General features: G+C 55.8%; 7 protein-coding genes and 1 non-coding gene across 8 annotated transcripts; 2 read left to right on the top strand and 6 right to left on the bottom strand.

Annotated features, from left to right (window-relative positions):
- Nucleotides 1-174: 174 nt before the first annotated feature.
- K452DRAFT_231705 (uncharacterized protein) lies at nt 175-3,268 on the bottom strand (the record flags this gene model as incomplete). The annotated part of the gene is made up of 3 exons (XM_033537186.1): nt 175-2,927; nt 2,986-3,129; nt 3,214-3,268. 3 exons carry the CDS (start codon nt 3,266-3,268, stop codon nt 175-177), a joined length of 2,952 nt encoding a protein of 983 aa, XP_033395780.1.
- Nucleotides 3,269-3,651: 383 nt separating this feature from the next.
- Nucleotides 3,652-7,011, top strand: K452DRAFT_360256 (uncharacterized protein). The gene is made up of 2 exons (XM_033546325.1): nt 3,652-5,086; nt 5,134-7,011. Exons 1-2 carry the CDS (start codon nt 3,805-3,807, stop codon nt 6,564-6,566), a joined length of 2,715 nt encoding a protein of 904 aa, XP_033395779.1. The 5' UTR covers nt 3,652-3,804; the 3' UTR covers nt 6,567-7,011.
- Nucleotides 7,012-7,518: 507 nt separating this feature from the next.
- K452DRAFT_336063 (uncharacterized protein) lies at nt 7,519-9,024 on the bottom strand (the record flags this gene model as incomplete). Its single annotated transcript, XM_033545235.1, has 2 exons — nt 7,519-8,539; nt 8,593-9,024. The coding sequence occupies 2 exons, from the start codon at nt 9,022-9,024 to the stop codon at nt 7,706-7,708; spliced, it is 1,266 nt and encodes a 421-aa protein (XP_033395778.1). The 3' UTR covers nt 7,519-7,705.
- A 1,229-nt stretch (nt 9,025-10,253) lies between these two features.
- On the bottom strand, nt 10,254-10,361 carry K452DRAFT_t108. The gene has a single exon. It is a non-coding gene; the product is annotated as a tRNA-Ile (tRNA).
- A 1,307-nt stretch (nt 10,362-11,668) lies between these two features.
- On the top strand, nt 11,669-12,589 carry K452DRAFT_300012 (uncharacterized protein; the record flags this gene model as incomplete). The annotated part of the gene is made up of 1 exon (XM_033542289.1): nt 11,669-12,589. One exon carries the CDS (start codon nt 11,669-11,671, stop codon nt 12,587-12,589), a length of 921 nt encoding a protein of 306 aa, XP_033395777.1.
- A 514-nt stretch (nt 12,590-13,103) lies between these two features.
- K452DRAFT_289453 (uncharacterized protein) lies at nt 13,104-13,859 on the bottom strand. The gene has a single exon (XM_033540828.1). It carries the CDS (start codon nt 13,815-13,817, stop codon nt 13,449-13,451), a length of 369 nt encoding a protein of 122 aa, XP_033395776.1. The 5' UTR covers nt 13,818-13,859; the 3' UTR covers nt 13,104-13,448.
- A 53-nt stretch (nt 13,860-13,912) lies between these two features.
- K452DRAFT_60224 (uncharacterized protein) lies at nt 13,913-14,823 on the bottom strand. The gene is made up of 2 exons (XM_033546893.1): nt 14,106-14,823; nt 13,913-13,994 (listed from the first exon to the last, which is right to left on the bottom strand). Coding segments are annotated over exons 1-2 (501 nt in total). The 5' UTR covers nt 14,605-14,823; the 3' UTR covers nt 13,913-13,992.
- A 2,206-nt stretch (nt 14,824-17,029) lies between these two features.
- On the bottom strand, nt 17,030-19,310 carry K452DRAFT_300010 (uncharacterized protein; the record flags this gene model as incomplete). The annotated part of the gene is made up of 4 exons (XM_033542288.1): nt 17,030-17,048; nt 17,103-17,776; nt 17,825-19,176; nt 19,232-19,310. 4 exons carry the CDS (start codon nt 19,308-19,310, stop codon nt 17,030-17,032), a joined length of 2,124 nt encoding a protein of 707 aa, XP_033395774.1.
- Between the last annotated feature and the right edge of the window lie 480 nt (nt 19,311-19,790).

Here is a 19,790-nt window from a genome sequence, read left to right as displayed (position 1 = left end):
TAGGTATCCTCCAGAAATCAAGGGAATCCGAGAGTAACGAAGAAAAAAAAAGAGAAAATTCAAAAGAAAATGGCGTTGTGCCAATAGTGACTCGATCCTTGGCTCCCCGGCCTGAAGACTCAACGGTGCATACCCTCAAGTGACGAGGTCCAGCACCAGTTGAGCCTCTGGGAGTCACTCCTTCTGCTCCGTCTCACTTGCCAGCGACGTCGTCGTGGTAGACTCGGGGGCCGCTCCCGTCGTGGCGTCGCTGGCATCAATGCTGCTCGAGCGTACCGTGTCTCGCAGCGACGGCTCCGCTTGGTCAGCGCCCGCTATCGTGAAGCCCGCGTCTTCCTCCTCGGGCGCTTCTTCAATCCGATCGTCCTCCTCGCCATCCTCGCCCATGAGGTTAGGCGGTCGCTGCTGCATCTGCCGCGCCTTGGCGAGCGAAATGGTCTTCTGTTGGTAAGTGCTGACGACCTCTTTAGTGTCGTCTCGATCAATCGTCGCCTTCATCAGCGCGGCCATCCAAAGCCTTCCTTGCTGCACGTTGTCGACCGCAAAGTAGTGAACGGTCGGTTTCGTAAAGTTGACTGCCTTGGACAGGCCGGTTCGCGGCGGCATGAGCTTGAAGATGAACATACCCGAAGCATCATCCTGACGGTCCAGCGCGTTGGCCGCGTCCGTGGACGCCGCCGTCGCCAGTGAAGCGTTTTGAGGGGACGTGGGGGATGACTTGGCGCCGGTCACGGCGGCGTGGAGCCCCGCCATGCGCTCATTGTTGGCGGGCAGCACGCGATGGCCCGAAATGTCGATCAAACCTTTCTCGGCGGTATCGAATTCAGAATAATAGTACGACAACCGTCGGCCGCGGAGCACAAACAATCGAGTTTTCCACGTGGCCATAATGTTAGACGATCTTTTCTTCATCCAACCACTGTAGTCAGCACCATCTATCTGTTCCTGCGGCGACTTTTGTTCCAGTCCCCTCTGGTAGGCGCTGGTTTCTTTCTTCGACTTCTTCTTGCCGTTGTTGTTTCCGCCAGAGCTCGTGCTGGGGGTCATGGAATTACCAGTGGCGGACCGAAGAACCTCGTGCGGTGGTTCGTTGAGTTCAAAGCTTTTTGATGTCGCCGAGGGCGTGCTGGATCCCGTGCGAGCGGGAGAGCTCGGGGGTGCGTCCTTGACGGTAGGTGAAGCGGGGGCGTTTCTTATGCTGCCGAGAGAGAGCATGTTGCCGGATATTGCGTCGGAGATTGCGCGAAGGCCGGTCGCGCGCTGCTTGGGATGCCGTGCGATTGCCGGTGGTGGGGAGGCGCGTCCGTTGGACTCGGTGTCGCTGCCGACGAGATTTGGCGAGGATGCTATGGCGTCTATGCTCGGTGCGCCGTAATCCAGCTTGGTGACTGTCTGGGAGCGGTCTTTTGTGATTCTGGGAGAGCCGGTCCTCAGCTCGGGACCGCTGGCCGCACGGGCGCTCTTGCTCCGCGGGCTCGGGCTCGACTGGATATCGTCGATGAAAATGGTGGGTTCGACATTCTCGTTGTTTGAGTCTTTGCTTCCTACTCTGGAGTGCCTCTTTCCAAACGCTGCCGATAAGCGCCTTCCGTCTATGCTGATGCTGCCCGTGCGCGAACGTGTGGGGCTGTGGCTCTTTCGGAGAACGTTTCTGTGTTTGCGTGTTTCGGCCTCGTTTCCTGAGAAATAGCCACGGTCAAGATCATTAGGCCCCAAAACATTTTCCCCAGGACTCTCCTCACCGGTGGTTGGTCGCATTTGCGCGGAAGAAGCCGGGCGCGACGGGGGCTTGGGATCGCCCATGATCCAGCCACGATCGAACGATGGAATTTTGCGATGTGCGGTAGGTGACGCAGTCAAGGGTTTCGTGGTAATGGTGGTTGGCGTTGCAGGTTCTGGCGTGAACTCGATGGAAGAGTGTCGGCGGTGTTGATTGTATTCGCGTACCGACGCGGCCGAGGGACGTCGCGAGTGCCCCAATCCAGGAGTTGCGGGAGAGGAAGGAGCGACCCCACTGCCTAACCTGCCCGATTGCGCCTGCGAACTCGCTCTGGAGAGCTGTTGTTTACTTGACGGCCTAGCGCTCTTCGGATCCATCAAACTCGGGATCCGTGGGAGTACCGTGCCTATCGAGGAGCTGCGGTGTCGGGCTGCTTTGGTCGCGCTGTGATCGGGTTCGGCTTGTTCTGCGCCAGGCTGTACGTCGCTGACTTCTTGTTGTAAGGCCTTGATCTTTTGCCACGTTCGCAGACGTGGTCCAATGGGACCCAGGTCGAATTCCTTCATGAAGATTGTTGGCTGATCCATACCCAAAAGCACTTCGCCCGAGATTTCCTGCTCCCTGAACACATCGCAATGGCGCTTCTCCACGCCTACGTCCTCTAGCCACTCCGCGACTCGCTCGGGCGACCAGCTTCGGACCTCGGCGAGGGTGTACATGCTCTGTTCTTCTTCGTCCGTCTCGGTGCCGTTGATGTAGGACAGGCGGTGATCGACGTGACTGCTATACTCGCTCGAACTGTCATTTGTTGGGCGCCTGTCACCGGCGGGGCCACTGGTTCGAGGTGTGTGGATATCGGTCAAATGCTCGTCGATAACGCTTAGGGTTTCGTTCATAACAGGGCTAGCCTGATTCCCCATGGCCGAACCTTTTTGCGACGCCGGCGGTATGGATATTGTGTGCGCAAACGGCGTAGCCTTCCCTCCCGGTTGAAGCGCTATCGGCGCCGACGATGACCTCTGACCCGAGGAGTCGTGGAATGAAGCGGCGAGAGGCTCTACCAGGGATTCCTCGCGCTGGATGGTCGCGAGAGCGGGTTCAGACGATTTCCCGTTCAGAGAGTGGACGGGGGACGCGTGGTATTGCGGAGCGGGGCGCGCGTGCAGGTTTGAAGTGAAGCTCGGCCGCGGAGCCAGTTGTGTATAAACTGTGCGAGGAGGGTCAGTGTGGAAGTTCCGCAAGATAGAACAAAGTCTCCTGCGCACCCTCTGGGAACAGGCCGGTGGCTCCATTCTGCGAGTGCCTTCCCAGAAACCATCCGTCGCCAAAGTCGTCATCGCGCTCAATGAGCTCTATGCGGTCTCCTCTCTTGAGGGTCAACTCGTCGGGGCTCCGCGCGTTAAATTCGTCTAGGACGGGCAGACGTCAGCTCAGACCCGGTGATCGATGCTCTCAGACCCCTCGGGGGGTTTCAGGAGGCCGCGCGAACTTACGGATCACCAAAAGGGTGTCCCCCGGGCGCGCCTGGTCCATCTCTCCTCGCGCCATTGTGAATGCGTGTCGTGTTCCGTCCGGACTGAGGGTGCAGGCGCTCACCACCGCTGGCGGGCGGCAACGGTCATGGCGCAGAGGCGCGACGGGGAGATTGCGATGCCACGGCCGATGAGGGACTCAGCCGGGGCAGAGGGGAGTGGCGGTTCGTAGTCAATTTCGGCGTGGCATTCAACGGTCGACAGCAGGGCCAATCAGCGAGAGCGGCGGCGAGAGGCAGCAGGGAGGGCGGGAAAATGAGGATGCGCGCGGGTGCAATGTGAAGCTGAGAAAAGAAAAGTAAGAGTACAATGGATGGGATGGAACGGCGCTTAGTGAGCGGAGCTCGAATGACCCAGCGTGCTCCGGTCGGATCGCCCAGCTAGCTACCTGCCTAACTCCATACTTGCACAACGATGCTCCGCCCGCTGCCCGCGTGCCCTCAGCCGCGGGCGCTCGAGGAGGTGCGGCCTCATCATCGTTGACGTGCCTTTTTCCATCCCTGCTGCCAAGCAAGTCGCAAAGAAGTCGCTGCAGCGCGTCGACTCTACACCATGTCCCGAGCAGACGCTGCAATGGCCCCGCCCAACAGAGCTCCCACTCGCGACCTGGCCTCGTCCAACTCTACCGCCAACGCCTTTCTAGGCGGTCGTTCGTTGCCTTCATGGATTACCGGCGGCGCTCCTTCTCCGCACCTGCCTCAAAAGGACCGCCCTCCTCGCCTTCCGCCGCCTCAGGTCCTCACGCCGCCCGTTCGAATGCAATCGTCGACCCCGAACAACCTGTTGCCCTCACCCGCTCCGAGCGAAGACAGGCCGATCATTGTCGATCTTGCTGCTGATGACCACGACTCCGAGTCGGAGCGTCGACGAACACACAAGCGTCGCCGTACGGATGCCTCTGCTCCCGCTTCATTTGTTGCCGCACCCATCCCACGGCCACCGACGCGAATTAATACCAGTGTTAGCCAGTCGCTCCCCCCGAATCAGCCCGCTCCGGATCCTCAAGCGCAATGTCACTCCCCTGAATACTGCAATGCGAGGCTTCAGGATCTAATGCGTCATTTTCCAATCAACACTCTCGGCCACCTCGAGAGGACTAGACTTGGTTTGATCCAGGAAGCCGTTCATACCAATGACTATGTCTATTTGACCTTCCACCAGTTCATGTGCTTACATTCCGTCGATCCAGAACGCTTACCACTTGAAATAAAGCATCTGAGAGGCGCAAGCGAAGCGTTTGATCTGCTCTACACCTTGTTGATGAGCAATTCTGAACTTCGACCAGAAGTGGTAGTTTACTTTACCATATTTCCAGCTTCCCTCACAGATATGAGGATGAAGTGGCCAAACCTTTTGGCCAACGAAATCGAACGCTTCAAGTTGTTCGTCATTCGTTCTCAACACGGATGGACAAGGTTGCAACAGGAATGCAAACAACGAGGATGGCCTCCAATGGTGCAAGAGCTCATCCTTTATCTAGGCATCGACTCACCTTTGCTCCAGCAAACAGTATACAGGGCCATTGTGAGACGTTTGTGGTTGCCATCACATTTGGATGGAGCTGCCGCTTCAAGGTTATTCTGGAGAGAGAGTGAAGGGCTATTTGCCAAGCATCAACAACGCTTCAACCAGGTTATTCTATCCCGAGGTTCACCTATGCCTTCTGAACGACAATCGGCGCAAGAGGCTCAGCAATACAGTACCTTTTTCATTCACATTTACAATAAGTTTCTCGAGTTACTGCATAACTCTGCACCTCGTGCTATTCCCGTCGTTCCCCTAACATCGAACGTGGACCAGCAAACCATGTATCCTCGTAGAATACCTCCAACAGGTGAGAGATCCGTATCCATGTCAAATACAAAAACCAACATAATCCAGGGTTCGCTACCACTGGGCAGCAAATGCAGATGAACCAAATGGCTTTTGCTCGAAATGCTGTTCCGCATTACCACCACCATCACCATGTTAATCGTGGCATGATGCCTTTCGCTGGATCTAGTTCGTCAGTCCCACCGTCAACCATGGGTCTGGCACGTCCACCGACCAACGCAGTGCTTCAATCCATGCCACGGCAGATGAATGGCGAGTTACAACAACGCCGACAAACAATGCCAGCGCAGGGAAGCTCATCGCTGTTTATACCTCCAGCAGGCTACACGGCCTTACAGGCGGCTCAACCTGATCCTACTCGCGTGGCTTTGCATCAAGCGCATTTGCGCAGTCCAAAACTAAGAGCGATGCTAAGTAAAGAAGAGCCGGCTATTATCGACAAATTTTATCGATTTGTGGTAGGTTTCAGCCTAGAGCCAACCAAGCTACCGGAAAATTCTCCTCAAACTCGCATGGCATTTACAATCTCGGCCGAGCAATACGCCTCCCTACCAATAGGTGAGATTTCTGAATCCGGTCCGCTCTTCTCACGGACGATTTTCGAAACGTCAAAAATGTATCGTCTACGATGTGTGAAGACAAACACGCCGCTGGATGAGCAGCAGTGGGCGGTCAAAGATACGGTCTGGCCAAGGGGTGTATTTCTCAGGTTCAACAACCACCCTCTCGAAGCCCGTAAAAAACTTCATTACGGAAAGGATCTACCAATCGATCTCACTTCGTACATCCAGGAAGGCCAGAACGTACTCGAGATTAACAATTTGCGGATGCCCGAGGCCGAATCAATCTCTAATTTTACCATGGCGATCGAAGTGGTAGGCTTTCAGCGCCACGACACCATCAAGGCCGAGTGCCTTGCTGATCGGCAAATTCCGTCAGAGGAGGTCCAAGCCTCCATCAAAGCGAGCCTGAACAGTCCAGATGACGACGAGATCGCCGTGGTGAATGACAACATCTCGATCGGACTCTTCGACCCATTCAGCGGTTGTCGGATCTTCAATATCCCGGTCCGGGGCCGCAGCTGCGTGCATCGCGACTGCTTCGACCTGGAGACATACCTGGAGACGCGGGCGTTCCCACGCAAGGAGCCAGCTGCGCCCTCGGCCGTCGACACGTGGAAGTGTCCGCTGTGCAACGCGGACGCGCGGCCCAAGAGCTTGGTTGTGGATGGTTTTCTCGTCGAGGTCAGAGCGAAGCTCGCGGAGCAGGGCTTGCTGGACACGCGGGCCATTATCGTCGAGCCCGACGGAAGCTGGCGCCCGAAGCCAGAGAAGGACAAGGATAAGGAAAAGAGCCTGGAGTCGCGGCCGGACACCCCTGTTCTCTCTGGAGGCAACGTGGAGCGTCGCAGCAGTAGCCGTGCAGCCGTCTCAGCTGGCCCTACGGTGACACCCCAAGTCATTGACCTGGACAGCGATTGAAGTTTCCACTACAAACGACGACTTTGATTCACCATACGATTTTTACGACTTCCCCACGCTCAGGCGTTCGTGAACAAAATTACGTTAGCAAGCAAGCCCTGGGGGCGCTTTTCACCATCCATTCGTGAGATACCTGCCCCTTTTTTTGGGCGTCTTTTCGTTGTAGTTTCTCTTTCACGTCGGTTTCCAAAAAAGTTACTTTCTCTTTTCCTTCGATGCTTTTTGGAGTTACGAGCTGGGGAGGAGGGAAAGGCTGGACGGACGGAGTCATCCGAGGGATGGCGATGGGTTGCTGGGCGTGCTTGTTTGTTCTGCGCTGTCTTGTCTAGTCTATTTATCTTATCATGCTATATACTTATCTCACCCTCCTGCTGGACTGCCGCTGGTGGCGTGCGCCGTTTTGAGTATGTACGTACGTGCGTTTGGGGTTGGACTGGTTTAGACGAAACTCTTGTGCTTTGTGCTGATGATGATTATGACGATGGTGGTGATGAAGTGGCGAATTCGCAGCTCGTCTGTCTGGTTGTCCGGTTCGTCCTGCCTTGCCTTGCCTTGCCTTGCCTCTTTGCACCAAGTGCTTTGTACAAGGCCATGGATAGCTCGCTCACCCCACGTGCTGACATGTCTGTATAGTGCGTGACTAAATCTCTATACTACTACTTTCGTATTTCGTAAACGGATAGGACCCGGTTTCGCTAAACAGTGAATCTTGGATATGGGAGACATATGTAATGTCTTCCTATATCTTTGAATAACGTCGTGGATGCGAGAGCGGAATAGAATGGACGTACAGCGAGACAGCCATATAGACCTCTCTTCTGGCATCATCAGGTGCGCAAGGAGTGCTCTAGGTGTATAGTATGTTTTACGTGATATATGGTCGAAGTGTATGCAAGTCCACCGGTGCCAACACCATCACAGCACCACGCAACGCGCACACACCGATACATCTCCAACGACAAACGGCTTCATTGGTTCGGTATGCTACTGTGCTAACAAGAAAAGAGCGCTGTTCCCCGGTGCTCAGCCCTGCCAACCGCTGAAGAAAGCACTGACATACCCAAAGCTTGAAAATGATAGAAACGAAAGAGAGAGAGACGGCTACAGAAACGTTATATTCGTGGGTCTATGGAATGCGTTCATGCCCGGCGCCACATTGCAAGCGAGTTAGCGGGGCCAGACCGTTCTTCCAGCTTTCTAGCGGACTTCTCTGTATTGTCTTTGTCTTTCCTCTGCCTCTCCGAATCGGAGTAGACCCAAATTCCAGATATGCCCTCTGGGAAGCCTTCGATTGAGGCAGCTGCCTGGTCGGCTGCGCCTTTGAACGTGTCGCGGATTTTGCCGATGTTGTTTTCAGCGCGTCCAGTTCCGGGGTAGAGGATTGGCATGATGTACTCGTTCCATATTTCGTCTGCGGCAATACTTATCGTCATGCGCATGAGCTGAGAAATGTGCGAGTTTTCCCAATTCGCCTTCAATGCGACGACGTCATACACCAGCTTGTAGAAGGAAGCAACGACATCGTTCGATATTCTGTCGGACCAATACTTAAGTCTCTCGTCCCGGGTCATTTCCACGTATAGGACACTGTCTGCTGGAATCCCCGCGTAGGCGGGTTCGAATTTCATCTCAGGAGGTGCAGGGTCGTAATGAGACACTTCAGAAATTCTTGCGTCCATCTCGGTTTTCCACGTTTCGACAATTGCCCTGTTGGTTGCCCTGTTGGTTGCCATATGCCTTTGAATGTTATGGTTAATAGATGCAGCATGAATTTTAGTGTCCAAGAGCCTCGCATGGTAGCTGACTTGTTCTTCGCAGAATAACTTGAAGATATAATCGGCTCGTTGTATACGGGTTTGTCCATCTGGTGGTGGTGACTCGCTATCGTTCCTGCCTGCCAACACCCGGTGTGATTCCAGACACAAGTTTCTCAAGCACAGCATGTAGTTCTCGTGCGTGGTCGTAGATGCGACCTGGATCAACGCCAGTCAGATTGCCAGTTGTAGTCTACCGGGTATGAACTTACCCAGCTCACAAACCAACCGTCCGAGAAATTTGCCGACGCAGTCGTTGGGATATCAAGCGCTTCTCGTTGCCAATTCTGTGCCTTCATAGACAGCTCCTGCAACCGTCTTATATATGCAACCAGAGAAGAACCGTGCTCGGCCTTGCAGCTCACCCTGGCGGTCTCGGCCGTGAGCCTGTTGTGGCGAAAAAAGTATACTTTCCCGCGCTTCAAATGCGTTTTTCGTCTCTCAACCAAAGCAGCATCGGAATCCGTAAAGAATCCAGCTTCCGGAGCTCGAACAACAGGGTTGTTATTGGTTAAGCAGGTCTGCTCCCAAAGAGCGGGAAATGGCTGGGGCATAATAGGGCGAGCCTGTGCGTCCACATCGATAATATGGGATCCGATCGGAGTTCTTCGATGATCCAGCGCTTCGATAGAGAACCTATGCATATTTGCAGCGACTTGATAAATGGCTGACGAATTGGGAAGGAAAGTAGTCGACAACTAAATCATACGTGATAGACGTGAGACATCGACAAAGCGAGGCAGCGGAAAGGTCGCGACGGTGAGCTTACGACGAGAACGGTCCAAGCCGAAACGAATGGCCAAAGGCACCGAGCAAGCTACTAATGAGCGTCTATCGCAACAGTCTGCTGTGAATGGTTTGCGGGAGCGTAACGATAGCGAAAATGCCGATAAAAGCGTGAGTAAATCCTGATGGTGGAGATGAAGTTGGAGAGTGTCGCTGGACGAGGCGACATCTTGGAGTAGGCGGTCGCTGCCAAATTGGGAAACCACGTCCTGCCATCCGCGACTGCCAGACCACCGCCGCCCTGCCGCTTTCAAGCCTATATGGATTGACTGTCGCCATTTGCACGCGTGTGCTTCACTTTAGATCTGGGTGTTTCGTGATTGCGCGCAGTAGACAGACAGGTGACTTTTCCCCAGAGCTCTTTTCCGTGATTCTCTCATGGAGCGCATATACCATGAATCTGCGCTCGGTCTCGAGACTTGGATGCGACAACGCTTGAAGTGCATCGCGCCCAGGCATGTGGGATTTCATTCAGAGTCTTAAAGGAAACCAGGCACTTATGTCTGTCGCATGGCTGTCCTTCATGCGTATGCATGTGGTCACTGAAGCCTTACCCCGCCGGATGACCATGAACACCACTACATAGCCTTGACACCATTGTCTCGCAGTACCGGCAGAGCAATTGCTATAACCTCACTGTCTTTATCTCGCAGTACATACAGGGTCCTTGACCACATCTGCGCATGCGTCGTCTTTTGTGAAGAAACCATATGGCAGGGTGAGACAAGACCGGAGTCCATCAGTGTTCAGTCACCGTCCATCTACATAACATGTTCATGGAAGCGAGCGAAGTTCAGCAGCAGAAACCGGTGCACAGTGAGAAAAGAAGTGATTCGGCCCCTCAAAAAAACAGACAAATGGATGCAGCGGCTGACGAGTTGTTAGAAATGTTTCTGCAGTGGACATTGCCGGTCGTCGGCGGTCGGAGATCGGAGGTCGGAGCCGGGCTCGGCGTTTCGTCGGATCCGCGCCAGTCTTGTCAACGCGCTAATCCCAAAACGGAATCAGAGCCGCATACACCAAAAAATTTTATATTCAACACCACCACAACATCTCCAGAGACAAAAGAAGATGCTCTGAAAGCTCTTGGTCACTATGGGGGTCGAACCCACGGCCTTGGCGTTTAATATATAGGAAACTCTTGAGAGAAACCGAAATATTAGCACCACGCTCTAACCAACTGAGCTAAGCGACCTGCTATTGATGGGAAGGGCGCTGAGGATGTGGTCTTATAAGCCGTACGAAGAACCAGCTTCTTCAGCGCTTCTAAGATTAGCCCTCAGACTGACCGTTCGGCCGTCAGATGTTTCGGCAGCTCAGCAAACTCCCGGCGGGATTTTCCGGATGTCACAACGGGGATAGCGTGGGCCGGTTCTTCTTTGTCAACCGAGAAGTTTAGAGCCAGTGCACGCAGCGTTCGCTCACCGCAGATACGGTTAAAAGACCAGGGAACCTTCCAGAGCGGGGCCGGGCCGGTGATAGGGAGAGACACGGTGGTGGTCTAGGTGCGAGACACTGGAGACGACGGGAACCGGCGGAGACGCTCCATCCACCTCTTTCATGACCTGGAAAGGAAGAAATGCCCAGACTGGATAGTTGCGCCCCGTGGAGAGAAGGCAAACAACCTTTCGACGGAGTGCGCTGTCCGAGGAGCCGTCAACGCTACTCCTCCCTCGGGCGTCCATCGCGAGAAGGATAAAGCCTCAAAGGTGGGATCGGTGAAGAGTCACGATCGTATTTGGGCACGTTCGCTGAGCGCGCTAGCAGCCACATCTCGTGTCGGAAGCGATCATGGCACGGAGATGGTGAAGAAAGCGTGTCTGGTGTGAGTGACAGCGAGGTGTAAAGCTTGGTCGCAGGCGGTCAAGGACCCCTTGGGGATCCCGGCGTAAAAGGGGCTCTCGGGCGAGCAGCCCCACGCTTGAGCGGACTTGAACATCTGCGTCATCGCTGAGGATGCGCCGTTGGGAGGTGGGATGGTGAGAGTGTCGTAAAGGTATGGTGCGCGATGAAAAGGGCGTCGTGGGCCGCGGCGTGGCGTAGCGATGTCACCCGTGACGATCTATTTTGGGCGCCAGACACGACCATCCGTAAACTGCCACCACACGCCTTTATCAGCATCACCAGGCGCATGCCCGCCATAAGGCTCGTCCGCCCGGATTTGCGTCTGGCCCCGCCGACTGATCCTTGACCATCGAACGGTTTCCATCCAGCAAACCCACTCCGTATCCACCGTAAACATGACACGGTCACACTGTTAGCTTGCTATGGCCTGAAGGAGACCTTCTGGATCACCACAGTCCCGCCGCGAGGACCGCATATATACCGGCACTCGAACGCTTAAGACGAGATCCTCTTCCACCCACAGATCTACCAGACAAGCAATCGTTTATCTCGTATCTCCGCAACTCACATTCGCTTGCTCGAGTCTCTCAGTGATCACTCCATCGTTTTAATCACTACATATATTCACCCACCACCACCACCACCAACAACAACAACATGCACGCCCTCACCATCGCCCTCTCTGCTCTGGCCGGTGCCGCCGCCGCCAAGGAGGTCCGCGGACCTTGGATGGGACCTCGTGCCCTCGGCACCGCTCCCGCTGCGCCTGCCAGCACCGAGACTCTCACCACCTACACCACCGTGACGACCTGCCCCGTCACCAAGACCAAGACGGACCACTCCTCGGTGTACGTGACGACGGAGCTGACGACCAGCACCGTGACGGTCACGTCGTGCGTCGGCGGCTGCAAGCACCAGGCCAGCAGCTCGTCCAGCTCCGCCGCCGCCGTCGTCGTTCCTCACACGACGGCCCCCTCGGCCCAGGCCGCCAGCACCACGGCTTACGCCTCGGGCACCACCACCGAGGTCGTCACCAGCGTCTTCCCCACCACCCTGACCACCACCCTCACCTCCTTCGTGCCCTGCTCCACCTCGGTCGCTCACGAGGGCAAGAGCACCTTCTACTCGACCTGGTTGACCGCGACCTACATCCCCACGACCAAGGTCACGACTACCTCGACCGTCCTGACCCTGCACCCGGCGCCCAGCAGCACGACCGCGCCCGCCGTCTCCGCCGCGGCCATCACCTCCGCCGCGGCCGGCACCTGCGCGCCTGTGACCGTGACCGTCTCCGCCCCCGCCGTCACCGTCGAGAAGGTCAAGACCGTCACCGTCACGGCCGACGCCAGCGTCAACGCCGCCAGCGCCCCTGCGCCTAAGCCCACCGAGCCTGCTGCCACCAAGCCCGCTGAGGCCGTCACCAAGGCCGCCTCCGCTGCTGCCGGTGCCTCCACCACCGACTGCTCCTCCTCCTCCAAGAAGGGCCCCAACCCCTCCTCCTCCCTCCACTGGAGCGTCTCCACCAAGGACAACGGCGCCGCTGCCCCCTCGGGCGCTGCCGCTCCCACCGGCAACTAAGCGCGCGTACAACCGCGGCTTGTTGCTCTAATTGTTAATTCTGATGTTTAATCTGTGGAGGGAGAAAAAGCAGTAGTGGTAATCTGTTTGGCTTCTGATTGTTATTTACGAAACGTCTCAACGAGTTTCACGCCTCTCTTTTAGTTATGCGGTATGATGCTAATAGCTTTGGATTGTTATGCATTTGGCGGCGTCTTGTGGAGACGAGCGAGCGGTGGACGGCTTGGTTCCGCCGCGGGGAAGGATTGTTTAGACGGATTGCGCGGTTAATCGTAATCGAATTCGATTCTATGATATTCTATATCGATTTTTGCCGTTTGCACACTCCCGAGACAACAATCACTGTAGTGACAATGCTGTCACTTTTAAGCTGAGACATGGCGGAAGTCCGCGCTTGTGGCTATTTGTCTTGCCAACGTCTCATTCTCAATAAGGGTACTTTTAAAGGTATATGATTATAAACATCTAAAGTGGAAAACATATCAAACAACTTTGCATGTACGTTATCATGTAGTGCGTGGGCAACCCAACCAAACCTTCCCAATCTGACCATACCAAGCCATCAACGACAACAAACGGCACCACCCCCTCTCTAGACTCTTTAGATACGAACACATAGCAAACCCCACCCCACCAAAGCTAATATACGAGGCTCGCGCAGCGCACCCCCGCCGGCGCCCGCTAGAGCCGCGATAGCACGGCGCGGCGCCGCCCAAAGGAGCCGCCACAGCGCCACGCACTCGCGCCCCCTCCGCACCACGTATCCGCCGTATTCGCTGCAAGTGCTCGCACCACCACCTATGTAGTAGCAAGACAGCAACACGAGAGCGGGCCCAGATCGCACCAACCAGCACCCACACTACCGATACTGATCATTCAGCACGAGGCGCGCATACGGATACTTATCCGGCGTAACGACAACATCTCTCGGCCTCGGCCCCGTCGCCGGGGTCTCATCATCAATCACCTTACACGCAGCCTCGCACTCCCTGAGCAGTTCTCTCGTAGACGGGCGTCCCCCAACCTGCGGATGCATGCACCAGTACACCGTCTCAACCAAGCGCGCACTATAATGCGGTCTTAAACTGCTTTCGGGGTCCCACGTCGCGGAGCGGAAATTGCGCTGCTCGGCCGGGCTAAAGCGCGCGTGGTAGTCCTGCCAGGCGACGATGTTATTGGCGGGGTCGGGGACGAAGAGCTGGGGCGGGTCTGGGTACCGCCGCGTCATTGTTTGCCACAGCATGATGCCGATGCTGTAGATGGTTGAGTGGATGCGGTTGGGTTGGTGCGTTGGGAGAGGGGGGTAGAATGGCTTGCGGGGGCGGGCGGGGTTGGGCGGGCCGCGCTTGGGGCTCCGTTCGCGGAAGCTGTTGAGGTTGCGTTGGCGCCAGAGGGGGAGGTTTTCCTGTGTGGGGGTGGTGTTAGTGCGTGGTACTTTTGCTTGGCTTGAGGGGTGGAGAGAGGGGAGTGTGTGTAAAGAGCAAGGAAGCACTCAATCAGCCAGTCAGCCACTCACAAAAGGCCGGTACCCATCGGTCTGCCTCCCGAGGAACGCTTCGGGGATCTGGTCCGGGTCCTGGGGGTTTGGATAGGACTCGACGCCGCCAAAGTCGGCCAGGATGGGCGTGGGGTAGTTCTGCTGCCAGTACTGCGAGCCAGGGTCTCTGTTGGGCGCGCCGAGCAGGATGTTCAGCGGCTTGACGTCGTAGTGGAATAAGGAGGACCATTCTGGGTCGTCTAGCTGTGCTGGGTCTGTCTGCCCGGACTCGAGCAGGAGCGCGGCTTCGGCGAGTGAGCGCAAGAGGTGCCAGCAGAATGGCTCCGGGACGATGGGGTATGGGTTGCTGGGCGGCGGTCAGTATTGTTACTGCTACGTTCAAAAGAAAGAAGATATAGAGTGAAAGAGAAAGCGAGAGGAGAGAGGACGAAAGTGAAATAGGGGGGGATATAGAGAGTAAAGGTAAGTAAGGCAGTGATAGTAAGAAATAAAACCAAACAACAGTGAAAAAGGCCATACTCACGTCCGCGTAGGAAGCATATACCAATCCATAAACGTGGCCAAGTCCCTATGGGGCGCATACTCCAGAATAGTGCGACCATACCGCCGCGCACGACCGCTTCTAGCATTCTGCCCGCCCAAATAATGCACGACATGGCGCGAGCGGACGCCACGCCTGCGGCCATAGTCAGCAACCAGCTTCAGCAGCTCTCGTTCGCGGTCGTTGATCCCATGGCCTTTATGCCTGTCTCGTTTGACGACTACGGCCTGTGCTTCGTCAGTCCCGGCGCCGGCACACCAACGCAAGAAACGCCCAGAAAAGAAAAGAAAGAGAGAGAAACAAGCACACACGCACGCCCAACTCACCCTCAGCGTCCTCCCCTGCGCGTCCTCCCCTGCGCGTCCTCCATCCTATATAACATAGCAGTGCCATACCCCCCCTCGCCCAGCTGGCTATGCCACTTCCAGTGCGAGCCAAACACGCCCATCGTGTCGAGGCCCTGCACCGCGGTACTGGGGCGCTGGGCCAAGAGCCCATTGTCGCGGACGGGCAGCGGGTAGCGCGTCATGGGGCGAATGTTGCGCGCGTCGTTGATGCGCCGCGCCTCCCTGTCGTAGGGGGCTTTTACCGCGGGGGAGCGGTTGGCCCAGCGCGTGGCGTAGCGGCTGCGGATGTGGTCTGGGCGGGGACGGTGGGGCGTTAGCTTGCTTGTGCTTGTGCTTACTCTTGCTCTTGGTCTTATTTTGTTCTTGTCTTGTTCTTGCTAAGTGTATGGTGGGTGCTGTGTGCTGTGCAGTGCAGTGCAGACGTACCTTCGCTCGGATACTTCCCCACAGCCCCCTTCCCCACAGCCCCCCTCTTGCGCGCCTGATACACCTCCTCAGCATTAAAATAGACGTCCCAGCCGCTCACGGGCCCGATGTCGCCCTCCCGCGGCCAGCGCGTGCAAAAGTCCTTTTCCCAGCGGCGGCGCGAGGGGGAGGGCAGGCGCGCCCACTCAGCGTCGAGCTCGCGGTCGAGTTTGCGCGAGGAGCGCGGCTGCGGCGCGGTTGGGATTGTGAGGGCGTATAAGTCGTGGGTTGGCCTGCTGGCGATGTGTGTCTGCATATGCGTTTTGTAGAGCGCGCGTGGGTCTGCGGGGGGTGTGGCTGGGGGTGGGGGTTGAGGCTGCGCCATGTTGTGCTTGTGCTTGGGGTGTGTAGGCTTTGGGTGTAGTGGTGATGTTTTGGTTGTAAACTGTGTATGGTTTGGAGATGTAGGATAGGAAATATAAGAGAAGAGAGTGAAAGGTTCGGATTACTTACTCCACCAGACGGATATACGGCGCGCCGTCGTTGTCGTGGTTGTGCTTTGTCTATCCAGGCTCTTTGAGCAGTAGATGGTGTGCATAAGCAGCACACGACAATGAACAGATGGATGGACGTTTGCGGGTGGACAAAGGTAAAAGTGAAGACAAAGACACTTACACGCACACACCCGCCACCATCACCTGTTGTAGATCTAGTCAAGTCCATCATTATCGCGCAAGTGCGCAGAGTTCCAGACATGCTCAGATCCACTGTAGAATTCTATCATCGACCGGACAGCAAGCAACCCGAGTCATAATAAGATGTAAATATACAAAAAGTATATCAGCACCATTACGAAACGGTTGTTCTAGCTACACTTAGAGCCGCGGTCCTATAGGGGATGGAATCATTGGCCGGACAGTAATCAAAACAACTTACAACGAGGTACAACCGAGGTTCCTACAAGGCGTATATCAACACCACTGCAAGAAGCCTGTTCCAGCTACCATTAGAGCTGCGCGGGTGTGCTGCACACAACGAACAAAACTTATTCGAAAGCGTCTCGCTGCCTCTCATTTGCCTTATTGTGATTGCGATTGCGCATTGTGCAGATTACTTCTCGTCACCGCAACCTGGACGGGTATATATAGAAGAAGCACACACCAACACATACGAGGCAACAGTAGACAGGATGCGTCGCCGCCGACGACGATGAAAGTTTGTGGGTAGGAAATAGTGTGTAGCAGAGATAGAGAGATAAGTAGACGGCAAAAAAGAGGGAGTAAAGGCTGTAAACGACGAAACGGAAGAAATAAGAAAAGGGGACATTGACAAGGCAGACGCAGAGCAGTGAGATTCAACCATCGACCAGACGCGCAGGATACGAGACAGGAAACCCACAAGCCACAGCAGCAGCTTGTGAGGCGAAGCGAGCAACCAAAGAGACACAAAACGAAAGAGAGAGAGTCAATGAAAACCTCCCCGTTTGTTGGCGAAAGCTGTATTCCCGCCCGCTACCCACATTACATACTCGTTTCCTGCGACTCCTGTCTCCCTACTTCTTGCCTCCTTACACTGTTTGTTAGAAAGGGAATCCGTTCCGCTCTTGTCGACATATGCTGCATATCAGCGGCGTTTGATAATTTGTTAGTTTAGTCGGCCTTGATAGCACTGTCAACGCGTTAGCATCTCCATTTTATCAATGCCACAACACACAATACTCACCCATAAATCCTGCGCACAAACGCATACGCCGCCAAAAAGCCCACCGTGCCCGTCAGCAGCCCATAAACAAGCGACGCCAAAAAGCTATACGCAAAGAACAGCAGCCCGCTCACAAAGCCCTCGACGCGCAGCCGAGCGCAGAAATACCACGCGCAGTACGCAAACACCCACACGGCGCTGCCCCCACCCACCAGGAAGCTCTGCCACCACCACCGATGGTTCTCGGCGCACAGCTGCGCGTATGTCGCCACGATTGTCACTTCCACTACGCATACCATCAGGATCGCAAAGCACGCCCCCAGGAACCCGAACACGTAATAATAGCCGCTCTTGTCTTGCCATACGCTCTTGAAGACGAAGAGCAGCTCGATGAAGATGACGGCAAATGGGATGAGGCCTGCAAGAAGGATCGCTTGAAGGCCCCGCGTGTACCATGTTTGTGGTGGGATTTGGCGCGCGATGGCGTTGGTTTTGATCGGGTGCGTCCAGGCACCAACGCGCTCGTAACCGTACCATCCTCCGACGTAGACGAGGGGAAGCTGAATCAGGAGCCATAGCGCCAGGAGCGCAATCAGCGTGCCGAATGGAATGGCAGTGCTGGAAGCTTGTGCCCAAACGAAGAGGTTGAGGATGAAAATGGTGGCGAAAAGGAGGCCGGGAATCAGGGTACCAGTCTGTACTTTCGTTAGCGATTACATCTTTTAATGCATCTTGACACATACAATAACCACGTTCTTTTGCCATCTCTGGCCGCCAAACGTCTTGTACACTCTGGCGGAGAAATATCCAGAGAACATTCCCGCGAAGATGAACAGTGCGATTCCAACGCTGATGAATCCGCCCCTGAAGCTGGGGTTAAGGACACCCAAGCAGCTCAGGAGGAGCAGACCGCTCGCCATGAAGACCAACTGCGAACCAGACCCGACGAGCGGAGCTAACAAACCTCCGTACGGCGGCGGGCGGAACACGTCTCCGTGAACCAATTTCCAGCCGGTGATATCCTCGAGCAATTCCTCGTCCGAAGAAATATCAGCATCCCCCTCGGCTTCATCAAGCTGTCCCAAAAGACCATTCTTCTCCGCACTCTTCCTGGGCGACTTGCCGCCCTTCTTGCTCTTCTTGGGCTTTTCCAAATCTCCATCCTTATAGCTCTTGATATCGCCGCGGACGGTCCTTGCAAAAATGACGGCCACCACGGCAGTCAAAAGTCCAGAAATTACGAGCGAGTTGATAATCGCAAGCCAATGGATCGTGGAGCTGTCTTCCTGATTGACAAAGTACATGTCCCAGCGGTTCTGCCATTCGAGCTTGTCGTCCTCGCGGAAGTACACCGAGTACGTGTATGGGATGGTGAGCGTTGCGCTATCATCAAGATCCTCATCCTCTGGAATATAAGATGAATCGGCATATCTGTGTTCCAGTTCCGTCCTGTTCGGCGAAATGCGCAACTCCAGCCCCTTCTCCACATTGTGGAGGTCAAGGGGAAGACCACTCTCATTCCGGTTGCCGGCCTCAATACTCTTCGTGTAGACCTCAAAACCAACAATCACCCTCTTACCCTGCTGACCGTCCCTGCCAGGCGCCAAGCGGTGACGAATGACAAGCGTGACGTGGTTGTTGATGAAAAGTTCCGGCCTTCCCGTCGCCGCGTCAAATGTCTCATAACCCATTTTGAAACCGGCCGCGTAATACTTCCGCGACTTATCCGTGGTAACAAAACTTGTCGCACCCGGCAGATTATCCACTATCCACTCGGCGACGTAACCACCCTTGACGACCTCCTTGGCTCTTTCGAGCCCCGCCCTGTCCACCTTTGCGCTGCACAGATATCTGGCCTCCTCGTCCCGGCCCATTACCAGCTCATAGTCGGACAACATAATGCGATCGCCGCGGAGGACTTCGCCGAGGTTCAAGGACAATGTTGCGCTGTTGTGGCCAGCGGGGCGGCGGCCCGTCGGAGGACATACAAAGGGTAGTTCGGAGTAGGCGAATTGGAGTTGGGTGTTATCCGAGTAGACCTTGTTGACAAACAACGGAATGGACTCGCCATCGCTGTAGCTCTTGATGGACCATCCTGCTGCCTGGTTATTGTCTGTCGCGGCCCTGGCGTGAAAGCTAGACAGACATACCTGGAATGTAAAAGGCGTTGGCGATGCTGCAGAGGCCGCAGAGCAGCAGCAGACAAGAAAACCGGACGTCTCCGTGCATCATGGAAAAGGGAGAGGCAGCGTGTCGAGAGTCGACGGACGAGCGATCTGAGGTCAGACAGACGGTCGGAGAGGGGTCACGAGAAAGGCCGTCACACCTGCCGAGAAAAGAATCAACGAGCGAAAGTGGTAGCGAGTACCGTGGCGGCAGAAGTGAGAAAGATAACGACGGCGGGCTTGAAGGCGCGGAGCAGGTCACATATGACCGGGGGGACGCAGGGCGGCCGAGGATGCGCGACGGGGCCTCCTCGCGCCGCCATTGGGCCACCGCGCGTCCTCGCAACGGCGCAAGCGCCTCTCCCGTCGTTTCCGCCGTGGCTAAGTGTTTTGTGTATAGTTTTGCCACAATCTATCGCCGACTGCATCGTGGGCGCTGGTGAGATGCTATGGATGCTCCACTGATGCGCCACCCCGCGTGCCGGTGATCTGCGCCGCTTTTCGCGACCATTTCCACATGCATCACTCGTCACCACTGCTCCGG

Source organism: Aplosporella prunicola, assembly GCF_010093885.1.
Source record: "Aplosporella prunicola CBS 121167 unplaced genomic scaffold K452scaffold_18, whole genome shotgun sequence".
Lineage (NCBI taxonomy): Eukaryota > Fungi > Ascomycota > Dothideomycetes > Botryosphaeriales > Aplosporellaceae > Aplosporella > Aplosporella prunicola.
Note: the sequence above shows the minus strand (reverse complement) of the source record. Positions and strands in the feature narration are given on the sequence as shown.

Bases quoted from the DNA above. Each gene is read 5' to 3' on its own strand.
- K452DRAFT_360256 (XM_033546325.1), top strand. From the start codon at position 3,805: ATGTCCCGAGCAGACGCTGCAATGGCCCCGCCCAACAGAGCTCCCACT. The intron at 5,087-5,133 runs GTGAGAGATCCG...AACATAATCCAG, and splicing joins TCGTAGAATACCTCCAACAG to GGTTCGCTACCACTGGGCAG.
- K452DRAFT_289453 (XM_033540828.1), bottom strand. From the start codon at position 13,817: ATGACGCGGCGGTACCCAGACCCGCCCCAGCTCTTCGTCCCCGACCCC.
- K452DRAFT_60224 (XM_033546893.1), bottom strand. From the start codon at position 14,604: ATGGCCTTTTTCACTGTTGTTTGGTTTTATTTCTTACTATCACTGCCT.